Genomic DNA, 23,359 nt, shown 5'->3' on the forward strand with positions numbered 1-23,359 from the left:
TGTCATCTCACCCTCCCCTGCTGTCCTTATCCTGGTAGCCACTGAGTGGAGCCTTGTGTCCCTCGGCTCTCCAAAGACCCTCACCCAAGCCTCGTCTTCTTTGTAGTGCCTTAGGTTCACTTTTCTTTAATATTTATTTTTAAACAGCTTTATTAAGGTATAATTGGCATGTGATAAACTGCAGTATTTTAAGTGTACGGTTTGATGAGTTTTGACATACGTATATACCCGTGAAACTGTCCCTGCCATCAAGATGATGATGAAAATGTCACTCAGAAGTTTGCTCTGCCCTCTGTCACCCTCCTGTTCCCACTCTCTCCTACCCCCACACATACCTCACTTAGGAACTCTGAATTCCCTGGGGCTGGGAGAAAGGAGGAAAGCCGTTTGATTTAATTCACACTATCTTGTAAGTCTTTCCCTCCCAGAATTGTTTTCTTTTTAAAAGATTAGATGTATGATATGTTCTTCTTGGTTACCTTAAGGCAGGCTTAGTCTTAAAAATAAGCCCTCTACCTCTTCAGAAAAAAATTAAACATCCCCTTAGATACAGGAAAGTCTTGATTTGAAAATAAAGTTGTGCTACCTGGAGGCTTCTTTGAAATCTGTATGAATGTATTTTCTCACCTAAAAAAACAAATCGTTTTTAAAAATAGCTAAACATTTCAGTGGACAAGGAGTTTATTAAGATGAAATTCTTAGGCAGCAGTGAAGGTGAAGATACTAAGGTGTGATATGATGGTCTGTTCTGCTCGGTTACTGTGGTTTGCTGAGGGTAGGGTGTGGCTGTTCCCCAGGTACTGAGCCTGGCAGCTCTCAGGCTGGGTGAGGCTCCGTGCACCCCTCACCTCAAACAGCCTCATGGGTCGGTTACCCCAGCGAACTCTTCAGTCACTGTGATTTCCTTCTGTCTGGGGCAAAGTCAGGAAACACTGAAGACAATCTCTGAGTCAGGATAGTAACAAGAGGGGACTTTTTTTTTTCTTTTTGGCCCCACGACTGTGGCGTGCACAGTCTGAGTTCCCCCGCCCAGGAATCCAACCTATGCCCCCTGCAGTGGAAGCACAAAGTCTGAACCACGGCACTGCAGGGAAGTCCCCACAGGGGCTGTTTTAGTTATTATATAATGTGTTCAACTCTCTCCTGTTTGAGGGCCGTAAAAGTGATGGGTCGCTAGTGGCACCTTGGCTTCCCAGGTGGCGCTAGAGGTAAAGCACCCACCTACCAATGCAGGAGACGTAAGAGACTCAGTTTCGATCCCTGGATCAGGAAGATCCCCTGGAGGAGGAAATGGCAACCCACTCCAGTGCTCTTGCCTGGAGAATCCCATGGAACTAGGAGCCTGGCAGCCTATCGTCCGTGGCGTCGCAGAGTCGGACACGACTGAAGCGACTTAGCACGCACAGAGTGGCACCTTTAGCCAAGATTTGTTGTGTATATTATGGAAGTCAGAAAATGCTTTTTACCTGGTACAGATGATGTTAGAAACATTTCAAATTTTATAGAGCATATAGTACAGTGCTAGATATTTATAATGGGTGCAATAAGTATGGTGGAGATGAGGCAGTATTTGCAGTATGTGAGATACAGAGAAACGTATTACATTATTTCCTTAAGTAATTACTGCTGAATTTAGAAAATGTATAATATACTGTGGGCTTATAATACACTGATTTTTAAAAAAATTCCAGTTTGAATGATCTGAAAAATTATGTTTTTCATAGGATATGTTATTTTTTTTGTTTGCATTAAGTGTTATATGTTTTTCTGGTATTCAGTTGAATGAAGACCTTATATTGAATTCATCTCATCTATAATGTTTTTTTTTTTTTTAATCACAGGAGGTGGTGAGAAAGCCAGAGCACGGCACATATCAAGAGGAAAACTGTTACCCAGAGAAAGAATTGACAATCTCATAGACCCAGGGTTGGTACATAACCCAGGTGTTGGCTCAGGGTGTCCTCTGTTCCATGGTACTTTCTTGGTTGTTTTTTTTCTTTTTTGGCTGTGCTGTGCAGCTCTCGGGATCTTGGTTCCCCAACCAGGGATTGAACCCAGGCCCGTGGCAGTGAGGTGCAGGGTCCTAACCATCGGACCGCCAGGAAATTCCCATCTTAGAAAGTTTTGTGAAATAAGTGGTTTTACGTTCTGGTTCTTACCTAAGCTTCAGCAACAGGTGTTTGTTGTGAGGCTGCTTTATGTCAGGTGCTGTTCTAGGTGCTAGCGATGCAGCAGTGGGCAAAGCAGACCAAGTTCCTTGCCCTGCTGGAGCTTACAGGGGAGCAGGAGGAGACAGGAAATAATTGATAAATGTCACAAATTATATAATAAGTCAGAAGGTGATACATTTCATGGGAAAAAAAGAAAAGGTCGGCCAGGGTTACAAGAGAGAAAGATGAAGATCAAGTTGCAGTTTCAAATGAGGTGGTTAGGATCGGCCTCGCTGAGGTGGTGACATTTGAGCAAAGATTGGAAGGAGTGGAGAGAGATGGGCTGTATATATCTGGGGAGAGGGGATTACAGGTGGATGGAGCAGCCAGTGCGAAGTTTCTGTGGTGGGAGCTGGGAGTGGGTCACAGATGCCAATATGCCGAAGGGCCCGGGAGGCCGTCTCGTGGGAGCAGAGGTTTGGTGAAGTGGGGAGTAGCGGAAGATGGGGTCAAATTCATAACGCGTTTGTGGGTCAGTGTCAGAGTTTGGACTTTTACTCTGAAAGAAATGGGGAGACTTGGTAGGACTTACCTGACTTATGTTTTGAAAAGGTATTCTGGCCACGTGTGTGAGTAGACTGTGGGGCTCGAGGGTGGAAGGGCCAGGACCAGTTAGAGAAATGAAGATTCAGAAGTATCGTTTCTGCGGACATGCACACACGTGCCCAGCCTGGAGACAAACAGCATTAACACCTGGTGTGCATTAACACACTAGTGTATATACCGTTAACACCTACACTATTTTCATGCAAATGCAGATCAGACACACTTTTTTGTTTGTTTTAGAAAAATGGAATCTTGTGTTTTATAACCCCCTTCTCCCCCTCCCCCACTGCCCTTAATGTATCTTGAACATTTAAGTGAGAGAATAATAACAGTGGCTAAGAGCCTGGTCCCCTATTAGAGAGCTTATCAAAGCAGCTCTGCCACGTACTGGTAGTCATGTGACTGCAGACAACTGACCTCATCGCTGTGTTTCAGTTTCCTCACTGGTCAGCGGGGATCCTAGTAGGATCTATAGCAGAAGGTAGTCCTGAGGACTGAATGAGTTAGCATTTCCGAAGCTCCTAGGAGAGGCTGGCACATGGTTAAGTGCTACGTAAGTGTTAGCTGCTGTTCTCTTTCTATATCAATAAGTACATCTGTACAATATCTTCAAAGATAAATGTGTTCCTTTGTGTGGCTATATTGTGTCAATCCCCAAAGTGTTCACACTAGACTTTGTTTTAGACATTCTTCCTTTTGTAAACTTTATATCCAACACACATATTTGAAACGTTGACTCATTAAAGAAAAAAAACTCTTTTCCTTTTCCATGTGTAACTATTCACATATGATTTAAAAAAAAGAAAACATTAATTCAAGCAGCATTCTTTCTTCCATTCAGGTCTCCATTCCTGGAATTATCACAGTTTGCGGGTTACCAGTTGTATGGTGATGAGGAGGTCCCCGCAGGTGGCGTTATTACAGGCATTGGGAGAGTGTCAGGGTGAGTATTCTGACCGTGCTCAGCCCCGTGAGTCAGGAAGCAGGCCGACAGGGCAGGGCATCCACCACTCAGCGCTTTGCACGTGAGTGTGTGAGTGTCATGCTAGTGATATTATTTGGATCTGAGGTTTCCTACCCAGATGTGTTAGAGTCATCTGTGGAGCTTCAAGGATAGAAAGTGAAGGGAAAAACTGCAAGCAGTGATCCTGGGGACCCAATACAAACCTTCATACTTAATCAGAATCTCCAGGGTTTGGACTTGGCGTGGGTAGTTTTCCAAGGCTCTTCAGGTGATCTCTTACACATCTAGAGCAAAAAACCGCTGTCTTAGGGGAGTAGTTCTTGGAGTGTGGTCCCTGGGGAACATCAGCCTCAAGTGAGAACTTGTTAGAAGCGTCAATGGTCAGGTCTTCCCAAAAAGTACTAAGGCATATTCAGGGAGTAGAGCCCCGAAATCAGCATTTAAACAAGCTGTCCGGATTCTCCAGTGCTATCCTTTGAGAACCGCCATAGACTTAGGGCATCTTGATCGCTAGATACTACATTTGTTTGTGTGTATTCTGTATGCTCTCACACTGACCATGCAGTCACCGTTCCTCGTACTGCAATAAACACTCCCCACTGCCTAGTTGTCTTAATCTCCACCACAATCCTGTGAGAAGGGTGCTATAATCATCACCATTCTACGGGTAAGGAAACTGCCTTGGAGTGTTAAAATAACTTGCCAAAGATCAAGCCACTGGTAAAACTTGACTTTGAGATCAGGCAGCCTGATCCAGTTGCATTTGACTCGGACTCTGATTTACGTGTGTGTCCCTCCACCTTCACCCCGTGGTTTGTGCCTTCACGGGAGGTGTGACTATAGTCGTTCACCGTTGTTGCTTCTTTCTCGCTTCCTTCTTTAACTCCTAAGCCTTACGCCCCAGTGATAAATCAGAGAGACAGAGGGGTAGGGACCAGAACACAGCCTTGCTTCATTCCACTGAAGATTTTAAACTTTGTATCAGTGCTCTTCTCAGACACCCATTCTCTGAGGTGCTCTATGAACATCAGTAGCCAGGGCTCAATATTGAGTGTATGCACTTTAGCTCACAAGATTCCATGGAGGCAGGGGCCAAGACCAGACAGATTTTGTCTTTTCCCTGAAGCTGCTCTGGTGTTGGATAGTATGACTGGAAAAGAATTCACTTATTCAAAACATCTAAAGTAGTACTTTGCTATAATTAAAGTGACCTTTCTTACATAATCATATGGTTGAATATGGTTAGCACCCTTTCTCTAGCAGATGATAGATGTTTAAACTAGTTTAAATAAAAAAAGATCTGTTGACTCTTAACTGATTTTGGGCCAAGCCAGATCTAGGAGTTCAAACAGCATCACCAGGCCACCAGGCTGGTTTTTGGTTTTGTTCCTAGGCAGTCTGTTCAAGTCTTGAGGCAGAGCTGGCCGTAGGCTTCCCCAGCTTCTGCTCTATGAGCTTAGCAGCTGCAGTAAGAGGAGAGTTCCTGAGGGCACAGACCCAGGGCCAGGGCCCATCGCTGAACCCACCACATGGACACTGAGTAGAAAGGCCTGGTCCTTGTGCTCACCTCTGAAGATGGATGGACTTTGGGGTCAGTCCTGCTAGAACCACATGGATTAAAAATAGAGAAGAAATAGTTTCTGAAAGAAAGTTTAGTTTTGTTGCCAATATAATAGATGGTGGATAGGCAAAATCAATAGGTGTCTAATACAGTGTATGTATTTTCGTTTTAGCCATGCCTTGTGGCATGCGAGATCTTACTTCCCCAAGCAGGGATCAAATCCATGCCCCATGCAGTGGAGGCATGGCTTCTTAACCACTGGACCACCAGAGGAGTCTCTAATATAATATTTTGTGGCCTTATTTTTCTTCTCATTCTGTACTATGTCTGTGCTTTTGTTCTGTTTTTTTTTGGCGGGGGAGCTGCACTAGGTCTTCATTGCTGCACGTGCTCTTTCTCTAGTTGCGGTGAGCGGGGTTATTTTCTCCAGTTGTGATGCACAGGTTTCTTATTGCGATGGGTTCTCTGTTGCAGAGCACAGTCTCTAGGATGTGCAGGCTTCAGTAGTTGCGGCACTGGGGCTCAACAGTTGTGGTTCGCATGCCCTAGAGCACGGGGTTAGTAGTTGTGGCACACGAATTTAGTTATCCTGGGGCACGTGGAATCCTCCCGGACCAGGGATCGAACCAATGTCCCCTGCGTTGGAAGATGGTTTTTAAACCACTGGACCGCAAGGGAAATCCTGTGATGTTTCCATAAAACAAGTAAAAGTTACTAGTAATGTCTCTTGTGCAAGGTTGATAGAGGCAAGTGACAGAGTCAGAAGTTCAGCCTCCCTTTGCCTAACTTCATAGCCTGGGCTCTTTCCTGCACCAGAACTTCTTAGCTTTTCTAATGCAGCACCCCCAGGAAAGGGAAGAGTAACCATACTCTGGAGGTGTGGGGTTATGGCCCAGCAGCCTGCCAAGAGCCTCAGTTCCTTTTGAAGTGATTTATTTAGTATTAAAGTCATTAAAAATGTACTTCCCACTCTGTAAAATGTTAGTTATAATGTGGGAAAATGCTTGCTGTAACCTAGTGAATAAAATTGATACTCAGAGGAGAGGAACCACTTACCCTAATAAAAGAAATTTAACATTACCTAAGGTCATGGGCTCAGTTGCTGTTCTCTAGTTCATGTTCAACAAGAACTCAATAAGTTATTTTTTAGAATTCTAGAGAATATAAAGTGAGGTAACGAAAACATCATAAATATAAAGAAGAATAAATTTTGTGAAGACCACACTTCTCTCAAGTTTCGAGTGAGCCTCCAGCCCTCGGTTTTCCTGGCAGCACTCAGCAGGCTCTCTGCTGGCCCTCTTCATTCACTTTCCCACTTCTTACTAGTTGCCTGGGGGCCGTGGTACCTGACAAACAGGTTTTTGGTGAGAAAGGGTCCCACTAATGACTCATTATAGTATATGCTTTCAAAAATACTATTTTAAAATTTGCACCTGTTGTTACTTTAAGCAGGATAAATGTTGTATTTTTAACTTCTTTTAGTTTTATAGAAAAGCATATGGCAGTAACACGAAGAACTTTTGAAAATATGAAACATAAATACTTTCGATGGCTCAACTTTCCTTTTTGAAAATTACCTTCCTAAAAGGAAATGCTGAAGTTTATCACGAGGGATTTTCTCATCTCGAGACTTGGATTTGTTGTTGTTGTCGTCTTATCATGTTAGGACTGTTTCATTCAAAGAACATTGCAAAATGTGGCTTAGGTTGTCAGTTTTTCTCTGCTAACGTGGGGTGATGATTCTTTAAAAAAATAAGATATGAGTTTGTAAACTTATTAAAAGTGATTCATTTTATATAAATGAATATATGAACAGTGATTAAAGCTCCTATACCATACGATTGCCTAATGGCTATCATTAGTGATATGTGTTAATACTGGAAATTGCCAGATTGTATTGGGAATGTCTTATAATGAGATGCAGTTGGTCTTTACTTTTAAAAAATCTCTCATACTCTCTCCAATGAAATTTCTGCCTTTCAGAGTAGAATGCATGATTGTTGCCAATGATGCCACAGTCAAAGGAGGCAGCTACTATCCAGTAACTGTGAAGAAACACTTAAGAGCACAAGAAATTGCAATGCAAAACAGGCTCCCCTGCATTTACTTGGGTAAGTTATAAGAACTGTAAAATAAACTGTTATTCAGCTAGAGAAGTAAAAGATTGTTTAGAAGGATATATGACATTATCAATGGGCACTTCAAGAAGAGCTATTGGTTTCTCTCATAATTTCAAAAGAAATACTTATTCTTTGTTAAAACCCTTGGGAGGAAAGGTAAATAAGAACTACCCATTATAACATCACTGAGGAGGAATCCCTGACACTATTTTGGGGTGTGCTGTTTTTTCCTCTACATGAGTGGTGTTTTTTTCCTTCTATATATTTTTGTTTTTCTATTCATCATAATGGATTCAAACTATGAAAAAATAATAGTTAATATTTATGAGTCTCTTGAGTGTCAGATACTAGGTTAAATGCTTGAGTATGTACATAATTTGGGCAAACATAATTTAAAGAAATTTGATTTTCAGTGAAAGTAAATTTATATTTGGAATTAAAATACATTAATCATAAAATCTAAGGATATTTTTTAAAGAACATAAAAGCAAAGCAGTTTAAAATTGGCACTTCCTGGATATTAGCTTAGTTTGTAAAAACACCAGTATCTGTTGTTCATTTCTGTGAATATTTGAACAGGTACACATGAGATTTCTTTTTCCTATGAAAGTGAATTTACCTGATTGATTTAGAGTGTGAACTGCTTTGCACATATAGAAAACAACAAATGGGACCCTACAGCCTGCAACTGCTGTGCCCAACGCTGTAGGGAAAGCAGTTAAGGGCGTCGTGTTGTCTGTCTTCCTCATAGTGAATTGGAGACAGGATATAATGTATTAAACGTCAATAGAAGACTCATACTGATAGATATAAGACTAGCTAGCTTTCTGTAACTTTGGCTCTGTACGCTCACAGTATGTGCTGAACTAAGTGCTTTGCATACACTATTTCATGTCATCCTGGTAACGACCCTGTGGTACACTGCTGTTACCTTCATTTCACAGGTGGGGAAACTGAGGCATAGAATGGCTCAGAAATGCTTCTGTGGTCACACAGCTGTGAAGTAATGAAATTCTGTTTTGAATTCAGCTGACATTCTTATCCACCACTGTTATCACAGTAAAAAGAGAAACAGAAGGCGATGTGTGATAAAATTATCCCATGAATTTGGTAGATGATTTTTGGATTGTTTTTAAAGAGAGAGAGATCCATTTTCAGCTGAACTGGTTAAGGATTTTTTGCGATTTCTGGGGCTAATCCTCAAAGCAGAGAATGTCCTAAATAATTTCAAGTGGAATTTTGTATAGGGGTAGGAGAGCCTAATATGTTTGAAGAAAGCAATAGAATTTAGGGGGCTGTGTGGGAAGATTGGAGAAAGAGGCTGCAGAAGAGTTTAGAAAGAGCAAATTTTTTTCTGTGAATGTAATTAAGAACTGGTGCTGTTATCATTGAGACAAGTCTTCCTGTGTATAGGATGTTTTGTTCATTGAGATGTACTTATATCTGTTATTTCCCCTGTCTTCAGTTGACTCAGGAGGGGCAAACTTACCTCGACAAGCAGAGGTATTTCCAGATCGAGATCACTTTGGCCGCATATTCTACAATCAGGCAGTTATGTCTTCTAAAAGCATTACACAGGTAATTTCTTATTAATGAGATATGTTGCTTTTTGCATCAAATGTCTTTGCTAACCAGGTATTCTGAGATGACTTAAAAGAGAATTTTACTTTTTTTTGGCTATGCCATGCAGTTTATGGGGTCTTAGTTCCCTGACTGGGGATTGAACCCAGGCCCTTGGCATTGATAGCATGGAATCCAAACCACTGGAATGCCAGGGAAGTTCCAAAAGAGAATTTAATATACAATTTAGTCTTCAAGAAATCATCTGATAACCTTATGAGATTTCCCTTGTATGTTGTCTGTCTTTTTTCTCTTGTTGCTTTTAATATTTTATCTTTGTCTTTAGTTTTTGTCCATTTGATTACTATGTGTCTTGGTGTGTTTCTCCTTTGGTTTATCTTGCTTGGGACTCTCTGTGCTTCTTGGACGTGGTTGACTATTTCCTTTTCCATGTTGGGGAAGTTTTCAGGTATTATCTCTTCAAATATTTTCTCAGGTCCTTTCTCTTTCTCTTCTGGGACCCATATAATATGAATGTTGGTGCATTTAATGTTGTCCCAGAGGTCTCTTAGGTTGTCTTTATTTCTTTACATTCTTTTTTCTATGTTCTGTTTTGCAGCATTGATTTCTACCATTCTATCTTCAGGTCACTTATCCATTCTTCTGAGTCAGTTATTCTGCTATTGATTCCTTCTAGTATATCGTTCATCTCTGTTCTTTAGTTCTTCTAGGTCTTTGGAAACATTTCTTGCATCTTCTCCATTCTTGTTACAAGATCCTGTATCATCTTCACTATCATTATTCTAAATTCTTTTTCTGGGAGGTTGCCTATTTCTACTTTGTTTAGTTGTTTTTCTGGGGATTTATCTTGTTCCTTCATCTGGGACATAATTCTATTTCTTTTCATTTTAGTTAGCCTTCTGTGATTGTGGTATTAGTTCTGAGGCTGCTAGGATTGTAGTTCTTATTTCTTCTGTCTGCCCTCTGGTGGATGAGGATAAGAGGCTTATACAAGCTTCCTGATGGGAGGGACTGGCTGTGGGCAAAACTGTCTCTTAGTTTTCCCTGGTGGGCAGGGCCATGCTCAGTAAAACTTTAATACAGTTACCTGCTGATGGGTGGGGCTGTGCTCCCTCCCTGTTAGTTGTTTGGCTTGGAACTGACCAAGTCCTTGAGTCTAGAGACTCTGTGCTGTGTGTGCTAAGTCACTTTAGTCATATCCGACTCTTAGCGAGCCTATGGACTGTAGTCCACCAGGCTCCTCTGTCCGTGGGATTCTCCAGGCAAGAGTACCAGAGTGGGTTGCCATTTCCTCCTCCAGGAGATATTCCACCCAGAGATCGAACCGGTGTCCCTTATATCTCCTGCACAGACAGATGGGCTTTTACCACTAGCACCACCTGGGAAGCCCCTTAAGGCTCTGTGATAGGGCTATTGACATCCTCCAAGAGAACTTATGCTGAGACCCATCACCCAGGGCTGCTGCTACCAGTGCCCTTCTCCCTGTGGCAGGCCACTGCCCACCCACGCCTCTGCAGGAGACCCTCACACACTCAGGGGAGGTCTGACTCCGTCTCCTGTAGGGTCAGTGCTCCTTTCCCCTGGGACCTGGGCACACATTGCTTTGTTTCTGTTTCCCCCAGTCCTGTGGAGGTCCTGTAATCCAGTCCCGCTGGCCTTCAAAGTCAGATTCCCTGGTGATTCCCAATCCCTTGGCAAGATCCCCAGGCTGGAGAGCCTGATGTGGGGTCTAGAACCTTCACAACTGTGCAAGAACTTCTTTGGTATTATTGTTCTCCAGTTTGTGGTTCACCCACCCAGCAAGATTAGCATTTGATTTTATGGTGATTGTGCCCTTCCTACCATTTCATTGCAGCTTCTCCTTTGTCCTTGGATGTGGGGTATCTTTTTTTGGTGGGTTCTGATGTTTTCCTGTTGATGGTTATTCAACAGCCAGTTATGATTTTGCTGCTCTGGCAGAAGATGAGCACAGTCCTTATACTCTGCCATCTTGAACTGATCTCAAGTACATGATAATTTCAAACTGTGATAAGTTTTATAAAGAAAAACAGAACTGGATAAAGAGACAAAGGATAATCAATACACAATTTAGTCTTTTTCCACAGAAAGCCTAGTCAGATTAATCTACTATATATGGGAATATTGTTATGCTGTAGTGAAAAAAAAAAAAAAAGGTTAGTTCCAAAGGAAACGAGTTTTTAAAAAGGAAAGGACACTGAGTAATTGCTATTTTAGGATGATACTCTGGAGCAATTCTAGTATATGTATGAGGAGACATCCATAAGAATGTTACTTGTAGCACTATTTTTTGTAACAAAGGTTAAAGAACGCAGTAAATGACCTTTCATGGGATAGTTACAACCTTCACCTGTTAAAATGAATGAACTATGGATTAAATGTAAGACCAGAAACTATAAAACTCTTAGAGGAAAGCATAGGCAGAACACTCTTTGACATAAATCACATCAAGACCCTCTATGACCCACCTCCTAAAGTAATGGAAATAAAAACAAAAATAAACAAGTGGGAACTAATTAAACTTAAAAGCTTTTGCACAGTGAAGGAGACTATAAACAAAGTAAAAATATAACCCTCAATAGGAGAAAATAATAGCAAATGAAACAACTGACAAAGGATTAATTTCTAAAATATATGAGCAGCTCATTCAACTCAATACCAGAAAAACAAACAACCCAATCAAAAAGTGGACAGAGGACCTAAACAGATATTTCTCCAAAGAAGACATACAGGTGGCTAATAAACACATGAAGAGATACTCAATATCACTCATTATTAAAGAAATGCAAATCAAAACTACAATAAGATATCACCTCACACCACTTAGAATGGCCATCATCAAAAAATCTACAACAATAAATGCTGGAAAAGATGTGGAGAAAAGGGAACCCTCTTGCACTGTTGATGGGAATGCAAATTAATATAGCTGCTATGGTAAACAGTATGGAAATTTCTTAAAAAAACCAGGAGTCAAACTACCAGCAATGCCACTACTGGGCATATATACCCTGAGAAAACCATAATTGAAAAAGACACACATACTCCAATGTTCATTGCAGTACTATTTACAATAGCTAGAAAATGGAAGCAACCTAGAAGTTCATCGACAGATGAATAGATAAAGAAGTTGTGGTGCATATATATAGTGAAGTATTACTCTGCCATAAAAAGGAATGCATTTGAGTCAGTTTTAATGAGGTGGCTGAACCTAGAGCCTATTACACAGAGTGAGGTAAGTCAGAAAGAGAAAGACAAGTATCGTATATTAACATATAGATACAGAGTCTAGAAGGGTGGTACTGGTGACCCTATCAGCAAGACGGTGATGGAGATGCAGACATAGAGAACAGACTTGTGGACACAGTGGGGAAAGGAGAGGGTGGGACAGATTGAGAGAGTAGCACTGAAACATATACGTTACCATGGGTACAATCAGATAGCCACTGAAAATTTGTTGTATCATGCAGGGAGCTCAAATACAGAGCTCTGTGACAACCTAGGGGGTGGGATGGGGTGGGAGGTAGGAGGGAGGTTCAAAAAGGAGAGAACATATGTATACCTATGCCTGATTCATGTTGATGTATTGCAGAAACCATCACAATATTGTAAAGCAAGTATCCTCCAACTAAAAATAAATTAAAAAAAAAAATGAACAAACTAGAATTGTATGCATCAACAGAAATAAGTCGCAAAGAATATATTGGGTTAAAAAAAAGTAAATATATAACCAGTTGCTCTGTATGCAAATGTTAAATATATCAAATAACCTATTATTTGTGTCTAAACAGGTACATGGGAAAGATACACTCAACTTTAGAACAGTGGTTTCTTTTGAGGTGGGAGGGAGGAGAAAAAGGCCAGTAGGAGGTCTGTAGAGCCTTCAACTGTATCTGAAATATTTTATTCTTTTAAAAAAATTCAGAAGTAAAGTTAGCCAAATGTCAAGATTTATTGAGACTGGGTATTAGGTAAAGAATATTTATTTTATTCTAATCTTTTTGTATGTTTAAAATATTTAATAATACTGCTGCCATTCCTTTGGGTTTTTTGTTGTTGTTATTGAATTTCTTAAGTTTTTAGTATTTTTATTAATACTCTAATTAGTCATCACCTGCAATTATTGTATCTCTTCTTTATATTCTACCAATACAATGTATTGTTATTTTTATTCTATATTCTATTGTTACTGTTATGTGACGCTGGTGGTAAAGAACTCTCCTGCCAATGCAGGAGACCTAAGAGATGCAAGTTCCATCCCTGGGGCCAGAAAGATCCCCTGGAGAAGGAAATCGCAATCCACTCTAGTATTCTTGCTTGGAAAACTTCATGGACAGAGGAGCCTGCTGGGCTAGATTCCATGGGGTCGCAAAGAGTCAGACACGGCTAAGTGACTTAGCAGATTACTGTTATATGACGACCTTGCCTATCTCTGTGCCTTGTTTATCTAAACAGAAACTTCAACTTTGTTTACTTTTGCACAGTCAGCCCTTTCATCCATTATCTGGTAAGAAATTCTTATTGTGATCTTTTGTCTTTTAGGAGAAATTTCTGGAGGCTAGATGTCTGAAATCAAGGTAGCGCCAGGGCCACGGTGCTTCACAAGGCTGTAAGAAAGACTCTGTTCATCTCCTTGGGTTTCCGATGGCTCCAGGCGTTCCCTCGGCGTGTGGCCGCATGACTCCGGTTTCTGTCTCAGTCTTCACATGGCCTCCTCTTCTGTGTCCCATCTCCTCCTTATAAGGGCTCTTGTCACTGGATTACCCCTGGGTAATCCAGAATGATCTTATCTCAAGATCCTTAACTTAATTACATCTGCAAAGACCTCCCCCACCCCCCCAGCCTACCCCCCCTTTCACCCCCCAGTAAGATCACATTCACAGGTTCCAGAGATTCGAGTGTGGACATTCAACCCACTGTAGACTTCTGTCACCTTGCATGCTTCTTCTGTGCTCTGGCTTTCGGTTCATGTAGCTTCTGTAGAAACCACAAAATACGTCAACCAACATCCAGCAAATATTTGTGGAGAAGCTACTTTAAGCCAGGCCCTGCACTGGTGAATAAAACTAGGTAGAGTCTCTGCTCCTGTGGAACCTGGAGCTTAAAGAGTGTTTTAAAAACTGAGACTTTTTACAATTAAAAGTGTCCTATATTTTTAATAAGCAATTTTCTGCTTATCATAAAATAGTATGTCTGAGGCATTTGACTGAATGCCTTCAGTTTGCGTATTTAATTTGTGTTTCCTGAAATGTTTTAAAAATTTTATTCATTTATTTGTTTTTGACTGCACTGGGTCTTCATTGCTGTGTGGGCGTTCTCTACCTGCGGCAGGCGGGACTGTTCTCTGTTGGGCTGTGCTGTGCCAGGGCCTCTCGTTGCCGTAGCTTCTCTTGTTGTGGATCACAGGCTCTAGAGTGTGGATTCAGTAGCTGTGGCGCATGGGCTTAGCTGATCCACGGCATATGAAATCTTTCCAGACCAGGGATCAAACCCACGTTCCCTCTATTGGCGGGTGGATTCTTAACTGCTGGACCAAGAGGAAAGTCCATATTTCCTAAAAATTTTAACATCAGTATTTCCTTAATTGAGCTCCTTCTCTTAACATTTGTTTTTTTGTATTTCATGCCAGTAGGATGTTTGTGGTTAAGGTTTGCCTTCCTGTATTCTTTTTTTTTTAAATAAATATTTATTTATTTGACTGCCCTCAGTCAAATAGTTGCAGCATACAGGATCTTTTAGTTGTGGCGTGTGGGATCTGGTTCCCTGACCAGGGATCTAATTCAGGCCCCTGTATTAAGAGCACGGAGGCTTAGCCAGTGGATCACCAGGGAAGTACCCCTCTATTCTATGAACCTTGTCGAATTAAAAAAAATCTAATTGTTGTCGTACACTAGCATCTGGGGTGCCTCTTCTAGTCTTTTCCCCAATATATGAATGCTAAACTGGTTATCTGCACTGAAGCTTTACTGAAAAACTCAAGATATTTGTGAGCACTATTCTATCCTGTTGACTTCCCCTTCATTTTTTTTTTTTAAAGAACAAGTACCCCAAAAAATAAGGCCCAAAGAAAAGGACCTTTTCTAACTTCTGCTGTTCCATGAAGCTTTTCTTCCTCCCTGGATTACCAGACTTCTTACGATTTAGCCCAGTATCTTCATTCCTGACTGCTTAGTCTCCTAAAAACCTTGTTGCCCTCAGAAGTTCCTGCTAACATTAACCTCCTGGAGACCACACAGATTGTTTGTTTTGTCATTTTTCCCTTTCCTGAAGTTCTCCGTGTGTGTGTGTTTGTTGCTCAGTTCAGTTCAGTTCAGTCATTCAGATGTGTCTGACTCTTTGCGACCCCATGAATTACAGCACGCCAGGCCTCCCTGTCCATCACCAACTCCCGAAGTTCATTCAAACTCACGTCCATCGAGTCAGTGATGCCATCCAGCCATCTCATCCTCTGTCATCCCCTTCTCCTCCTGCCCCCAATCCCTCCCAGCATCAGGGTCTTTTCCAATGAGTCAACTCTTCACATGAGGTGGCCAAAGTACTGGAGTTTCAGCTTTAGCATCATTCCTTCCAAAGAACACCCAGGGCTGATCTCCCTTCAGAATGGACTGGTTGGATCTCCTTGCAGTCCAAGAGACTCTCAAGAGTCTTCTCCAACACCACAGTTCAAAAGCATCAATTCTTTGGCATTCAGCTTTCTTCACAGTCCAATTCTCACATCCATACATGACTACTGGAAAAACCATAGCCTTGACTAGACGGACCTTTGTTGGCAAAGTAATGTCTCTGCTTTTCAGTATGCTCTCTAGGTTGGTTATAACTTTCCTTCCAAGGAGTAAGCGTCTTTTAATTTCATGGCTGCAATCACCATCTTCAGTGATTTTGGAGCCCCCCAAAGTAAAGTCTGACACTGTTTCCACTGTTTCCCATCTATTTCCCATGAAGTATGGAACCAGATGCCATGATCTTCATTTTCTGAATGTTGAGCTTTAAGCCAACTTTTTCATTCTCCTCTTTCACTTTCATCAAGAGGCTCTTTAGTTCCTCTTCACTTTCTGCCTTAAGGGTGGTGTCATCTCCATATCTGAGATTATTGATATTTCCCCTGGCAATCCTGATTCCAGCTTGTGCTTCTTCCAGCCCAGTGTTTCTCATGATGTACTCTGCATATAAGTTAAATAAGCAGGGTGAAAATATACAGCCTTGATGTACTCCTTTTCTTATTTGGAACCAGTCAGTTGTTCCATGTCCAGTTCTAACTGTTGCTTCCTGATTTGCATATAGGTTTCTCAAGAGGCCGGTCAGGTGGTCTGGGATTCCCATCTCTTTCAGAATTTTCCACAGTTTATTGTGATCCACACAGTCAAAGGCTTTGGCGTAGTCAATAAAGCAGAAATAGATGTTTTTCTGGAACTCTCTTGCTTTTTCCATGATCCAGCAGATGTTGGCAATTTGATCTCTGGTTCCTCTGCCTTTTCTAAAACCAGCTTGAACATCTGGAAGTTCATGGTTCATGTATTGCTGAAGCCCGGCTTGGAGAATTTTGAGCATTACTTTACTAGCGTGTGAGATGAGTACAATTGTGCAGTAGTTTGAGCATTCTTTGGCATTGCCTTTCTTTGGGATTGAAATGAAAACTGACCTTTTCCAGTCCTGTGGCCACTGCTGAGTTTTCCAAATTTGCTAGCATATTGAGTGCACACTTTCCCAGCATCATCTTTCAGGATTTGAAATAGCTCAACTGGAATACCATCACCTCCGCTAGCTTTGTTCGTAGTGATGCTTTCTAAGGCCCACTTGACTTCACATTCCAGGATGTCTGGCTCTAGGTAAGTGATCACACAATCGTGATTATCTTGGTCATGAAGATCTTTTTTGTACAGTTCTTCTGTGTATTCTTGCCACCTCTTCTGCTTCTGTTAGGTCCATACCATTTCTGTCCTTTATCAAGCCCATCTTTGCATGAAATGTTCCCTTGGTATCTCTAATTTTCTTGAAGAGATCTCTAGTCTTTCCCATTCTGTTGTTTTCCTCTATTTCTTTGCATTGATGGCTGAGGAAGGCTTTCTTAGCTCTTCTTGCTATTCTTTGGAAGTCTGCATTCAGATGCTTATATCTTTCCTTTCCTCCTTTGCTTTTCGCTTCTCTTCTTTTCACAGCTATTTGTAAGGCCTCCCCAGACAGCCATTTTTTTGCATTTCTTTTCCATGGAGATGGTCTTGATCCCTGTCTCCTGTACAGTGTCACGAACCTCCATCCATAGTTCATCAGGCACTCTGTCTATCAGATCTAGTCCCTTAAATCTGTTTCTCACTTTCACTGTATAATATAAGGAATTTGATTTAGGTCAATACCTGAATGGTCTAGGGTTTTCCCTACTTTCTTCAATTTAAGTCTGAATTTGGCAATAAGGAGTTTGTGATCTGAGCCACAGTCAGCTCCCGGTCTTGTTTTTGTTGACTGTATAGAGCTTCTCCATCTTTGGCTGCAAAGAATATAATCAATCTGATTTCAGTGTTGACCATCTGGTGATGTCCATGTGTAGAGTCTTCTCTTGTGTTGTTGGAAGAGGGTGTTTGCTATGACCAGTGCATTCTCTTGGCAAAACTCTATTAGCTTTTGCCCTGCTTCATTCTGTATTCCAAGGCCAAATTTACCTGTTACTCCAGGTGTTTCTTGACTTCCTACTTTTGCATTCCAGTCTCCTATAATGAAAAGGACATCTTTTTGGGGTGTTAGTTCTAAAAGGTCTTGTAGGTCTTCATAGAATTGTTCAACTTCAGCTTCTTCAGCGTTACTGGTTGGGATGTAGACTTGGATTACTGTGATATTGAGTGGTTTGCCTTGGAAACAAACAGATCATTCTGTTGTTTTTGAGATTGCATCCAAGTACTGCATTTTGGACTCTTGTTGACCATGATGGCTACTCCATTTCTTCTAAGGGATTCGTGCCTGCGGTAGTAGATATAATGGTCATCTGAGTTAAATTCACCCATTCCAGTCGCTGATTTCAGTTCATTCCAGTCCATTTCAGTTCGCTGATCCCTAGACTGTCGACGTTCACTCTTGCCATCTCCTGTTTGACCACTTCCAATTTGCCTTGATTCATGGACCTGACTTTCCAGGTTCCTATGCAATATTGTTCTTTACAGCATTGGACCTTGCTTCTATCACCAGTCACATCCACAACTGGGTATTGTTTTTGCTTTGGCTCCATCCCTTCATTCTTTCTGTAGTTATTTTTCCACTGATCTCCAGTAGCATATTGGGCCTCTACTGACCTGGGGAGTTCCTCTTTCAGTATCCTATCATTTTGCCTTTTCATACTGTTCATGGGGTTCTCAAGGCAAGAATACTGAAGTGGTTTGCCATTCCCTTCTCCAGTGGACCACATTCTGTCCAACCTCTCCACCATGACTTGCCTGTCTTGGGTTGCCCCACGGGCATGGCTTAGTTTCATTGAGTTAGACAAGGCTGTGGTCCTAGTGTGATTAGACTGACTAGTTTTCTGTGAGTATGGTTTCAGTGTGTTTGCCCTCTGAAGCCCTCTTGCAACACCTACCGTCTTATTTGGGTTTCTCTTACCTTGGACGTGGGATATCTCTTCACGGCTGCTCCAGCAAAGCGCAGCCACTGCTCCTTACCTTGAACGAGGGATATCTCCTCACCGCTGCCCCTCCTGACCTTGAACGTGGAATAGCTCCTCCAGGCCCTCCTGCACCCACGCAGCCATCTGAGATGGATGGTGGCATCCATTTTAGATGCTACCTTTTCCAGGAAAACTTCTGAGAATCCCTTACTGGAAGTCATCTTTTCTTCCCCCAACTCCCGTCCGTAACTCTTGCACTTTGCCTTACTAGTGGCATTTATCCCTTTTATCTAGACATATCCTGACTAATTTCCTTTACTAAACTCTATGCCACTTGGGATTAGAGACGGTATTGGATTATTTACATCCCAACACATGTATTTGTCTACTTAATAATTTATTAAAAGAGTGAAACCCTTTATGGCTATAAAGTGGTTCTGTTTCTTTTGTTTTAATCATTGGCAGGCATATTCTTTTACCACTGGGCCATCTGGAAAATCCCATGTTTTATTATTTACTGTATTTAAGATGTTAGCTTAGATGGATTGTTAAAAACAATCTTTTTTTTTCTTGTATTTTACCGCATAAAGCAATCACTATTATAACCACAGTTATGTTATATGCGTGCATTTTGATAGTGAGCTCTATGTGCTGTGCCGTGTCTGACTCTTTGCAGTCCTGTGGACTGAAGGCGGCCAGGCTCCTCCATCCATGGGATTCTCCAGACAAGAACATTGGAGTGGGTTGCCATATCATTCTCCAGGGGATCTTCCCAGCAGAGGCATCAACCCTCATCTCCTGTGCCTCCTGTACTGACAGGTGGATTCTTTCCCACTGAACGACCTGGGAAGCCCAGTGAGCACTAACTTGCTATGTTGGTTCAATTCCTGTTTTCCTCCCGAAGATTGGTTTTTATTTAATATTATTAACCTTGACCATTTTAAATCCATTTATCCATTTCTAAGAAGTATGTCTCGTACAACGATATCTCTGTTATGTCCTATATTTTGCAGCTGTAAAGATGTGACTAGATTCCTACAGATCTTCCAGATCCAATAATTTTGTTTCTGGACTCGAGAAAAAACAGTTAACTAGATACACTCTGTATTCTCTCCTGTTTCATTTTTCCTTACTTTCTCATAGGTTTTAGGACCCCTGATTTGTTTTTGAAGTTTAAAGACTTGGCATATTGGTGTCCATTAGTGTTTAATTTCTTTTGTGGCTCCCGCGTTGCTGACTTTTTAAGTGTGAGACTTCCAGTTCTCTTCAGAAGTGGGATCTTGGTGTTTCTTTTCTTCAGATCTTACATTACCATTAATTTTTATAGTCTAGTGAGAGTCTAGTCTGGACTGATCTTTGCTCTGATGCATTAATTCTCTTCCTTGTTTTACTGTGATCCTTACTACACCAGCAACAAATGTTTCTGTTTTTATTAGCAGTTTATTTCTTCTGATTCAGGCATTATTCACCTAGCCGTGCTAGTTGCAGCTCCTCGGGCCTTTCTTCCTTTCTTCTTCTTTGTATTTCTGCCCATTCTTCTTTTTGGAGATGTACCTGAAATTATTCTCAAATGTCCTTACTTTCCTCTGTTTCTTACCATTTCCTTCTTATCCCCTTTGGCTTAGCTTATTTTTGTAATTTATTTTTGGTTCAGACCTTGGTAAATGTTTGGAGGGTCTTAGGATAAACACTGAGTATTATTTTTGAAATGCACTTGAACTTGCTTATGAAACCAGACAGGGTCAGGGGTAGAAGAAACCACTCTGTTTGATTGTTTTGAAGTTCTCTGATAAAAAGCTTGGAGCAGAAGCGGAATGTTCTGGGTAAGGTGGATTTTTTGTTTTCTATATACATTTTGTCCTATCCACTGGGCACAGATAAGCATGCATGTTCTAGGATCAACAGTGTGATCAGATGGTTTAGTTGATAATATTCTTAAATTCTAGACAGCTATTGACTTGATATGTGTATATTATGGCTTTTATTTTTTTAATGGTAACTCTTTAGGTGCCTTATGCTCAGTCATGTCCTACTCTTTGTGACTCCATGGAGTGTAGCCTGCCAGGCTCCTCTGTCCATGGGATTTTCCGGGCAAAAATACTGGAGTGTGTTGCCATTTCCTTCTCCAGGGGATCTTCCCCACCCAAGGATAGAAGCAAATAGTGTGATACAGGCAGTATTTGCTTTCTGCATTACTTTGAAAGGAAAAAGGAATAAGATGAGAGATTTAAAAAAATATATAGTTTAATGGCTTTTCCATCAAGCAGCTGAAAATCTCTGTCCCCAAGTTCTGTTACATTTATCAGAGAGAGCCTTTGAACTGCATGGTCTTCTGCAATTTTTCAGTGGAAAGATGGAGGTCTAAGGTTCACACAGCTTCTCAGAATTAGATGTAAAACCTCTTGACTTCACCTCAGAGACCCCGTCCACAGGGCAGGCTGCTGACCTACAATATGTAATTTGTTTTTGGTGCAGTGACAACCAGTCTCTGTTTGTGCAGACAAAGCCTGGAGGGTAATGCAGGTTTGTCTAAAGTTTTTCCAGTCTCTTCCCTCTGTTCTTTAGCCTCTCGTTTCCTTTCTTTGACAGCGTTTGCTGTGCTGCCCGCGGCGGTGATGACGAGGATTGTTGCTGTCAGTTACACATCATTCTTAGCCTCCTCGCTGTTTTCTTGCTCTGGATTCCAGTTTTTGAGTCGCCATGGCCCTGCTGACCCTGCAGGAGGGGTCTCTTGGTTTGTCTGTGTCACAGAGCAGGCCCACCTCAAAGGTGAAGGAGTGGACAGTGGCCTCTCCTTGGAGCTGGCGGGAGGTCTCGTGTTCTCATGCAGATGAGGGGCGCTGTGACGTCTCTGCTGACACAGTGCCTGGGCTGTGTCACCCACACAGCCAAAGCTATGCTGAGTGTGGCCCGAGCGGCTTATGGCCACAGAGCTTCCTTATGTCCTTTTAGTGTCCTCTTGGTAGAGAAAGCAGCAGAATCTCCTTTCTGGGGTTCTGGATCCCTTGTTCAGTGTGGCCCAGTGTTAGGTCTTCACTGCACTCTGGACAAATGCTTCGGGGCCTGGAAAGTCCTCAGTGCTGTTTGGGCCCTGGGGTCCCCACGCTCTGTGAGAAATAGCGGTAGGCACAGAGGCAGAACTCTCAGTGCGTGCTCACTCTATTTGTGAGTGAGTGAAGGACTCAGAATTAAATACAGAAGAGGAGATTGTGTGACACTGGTGACTTCACTGTGTTCTTTTATTTCTATTTTCAGAATTTGCTTTAGCGATATTAAGTTTGTGTTGGATGCTTAGAACTAGAATAGCCTCTCTTTCTTATTGATGAAAAATGTGAGGATATTGATTCTTATATACTTAGTCACTCTAACTCTTGTGCTTTGTTTTAATTTTATAAGTTTTATAGAAAAGTAATTTATTGAGGTATATTTCACATACTATACAATTTACTCATTTAATATGTATAATTCAGTGGTTTTTAGGATATGTACAGGGTTGAATCAATTTTAAACAACTTTAAATGACTTTAAAACAACTTTAAATGACTCCAGAAGGAAATACCACACCCATTGGCAGTTAATCTTATTTTTTAACTTAGTCCCTCCAGGTAACCTATGGATGTGCCTCTTCTGGACATTTTGTATAGATGGAATTGCACAGTAAGTGGTCTTTTGTGACTGGTTTCTTTCACTTAGCGTAATGGCTTCACAGTTTATCCCTGTCTCTCCCTTGGTTTCTCACCACTCTCTGGGTGGTACAGAGTGCTAGTGCTGGTCTGGCTCCCACCTCTGGACTAGAGGAGCAGTTCACAGACACTTAAAGAGCAACAGCAACAAAGCACTTCAAACGCAGGTTATCCCAGGTCTTCAGATGTGCCTCAGTTGCAGTCACATGCTGCTGCTGCTGCTGCTAAGTCGCATCAGTCGTGTTCGACTCTGTGCGACCCCAGAGACGGCAGCCCACCAGGCTCCCCTGTCCCTGGGATTCTCCAAGCAAGAACACTGGAGTGGGTTGCCATTTCCTTCTCCAATGCATGAAAGTGAAAAGTGAAAGTGAAGTTGCTCAGTCATGTCCGACTCTTAGTGACCCCATGGACTGCAGCCTACCAGGCTCCTCCGTCCGTGGGATTTTCCAGGCAAGAGTACTGGAGTGGGGTGCCATTGCCTTCTCTGCAGTCACATGAGGGAGATGGTTTTTGATCTCTGTATTAGTTCTCCGTTACTGCAGAACAAATTATCCCCAAACATAGCAGTTTAAAACAACAATGCTTATTGTCTTGCAGTTTCTATGGATTCAGGGTCTGAGCACAGCTTAGCTGGATCTTAGAGCTCTCCTCTTAGCTGGATCACGTGACTGACTACATCCTCTCAAGGCTCCACCCTGTATCACTGGCTGATGGCAGGATTCGGTCCTCTGCAGGCCTTTCTTAGTTCCTTTTGAGCTGTTGTATGTTCTTTCCTGCTGTGTGCCTCTCCATACAGCATATCACAGCATGTCAGCTGCTGCATTAGAGTGTGCAAGCAGGTGGGCAAGAGAGAGGCCAGCAAGACACAAGACATGGTCTCTCATACCCTGGGCACAGCAGTGACGTCCCATCACTCACCATATTCCATTTGTTAGAGGCATATCACCAGACCCACCACACACTCAAGGCAATGGGATCATACAGGACGTGAATACCAAGAGTCTAGGATGATGAAGTGGGGTGGGGGGTGTTTTAGAAGTTGCCTGCCACACTATCCCACTCATTACTAAGCAAAGGTCTTCTCTATACGTTT

At 41.9% G+C, this 23,359-nt stretch overlaps 1 protein-coding gene across 2 annotated transcripts in view; it reads left to right on the top strand.

The window, feature by feature from the left end:
* MCCC2 (methylcrotonyl-CoA carboxylase subunit 2) overlaps positions 1-23,359 on the top strand; it is a 78,451-nt gene that overhangs the window by 15,193 nt on the left and 39,899 nt on the right. The window contains exons 3-6 of one of the 2 annotated variants that reach the window (XM_086362106.1): positions 1,842-1,926; positions 3,598-3,699; positions 7,265-7,392; positions 8,867-8,979. In XM_086362106.1, coding sequence (XP_086218232.1) covers positions 1,842-1,926; positions 3,598-3,699; positions 7,265-7,392; positions 8,867-8,979 — 428 coding nt within the window. Of the gene's footprint in view, positions 1-1,841; positions 1,927-3,597; positions 3,700-7,264; positions 7,393-8,866; positions 8,980-21,710; positions 22,241-23,359 lie in introns of those variants that run through there. The other variant, XM_086362107.1, reaches the window with a different exon arrangement.

The sequence above is a fragment of the Bos grunniens genome, chromosome 20 (assembly GCF_055505025.1).
Source record: "Bos grunniens cultivar Pamir isolate PY7600 chromosome 20, Bosgru_T2T1.0, whole genome shotgun sequence".
NCBI classification, from domain to species: Eukaryota; Metazoa; Chordata; class Mammalia; order Artiodactyla; family Bovidae; genus Bos; species Bos grunniens.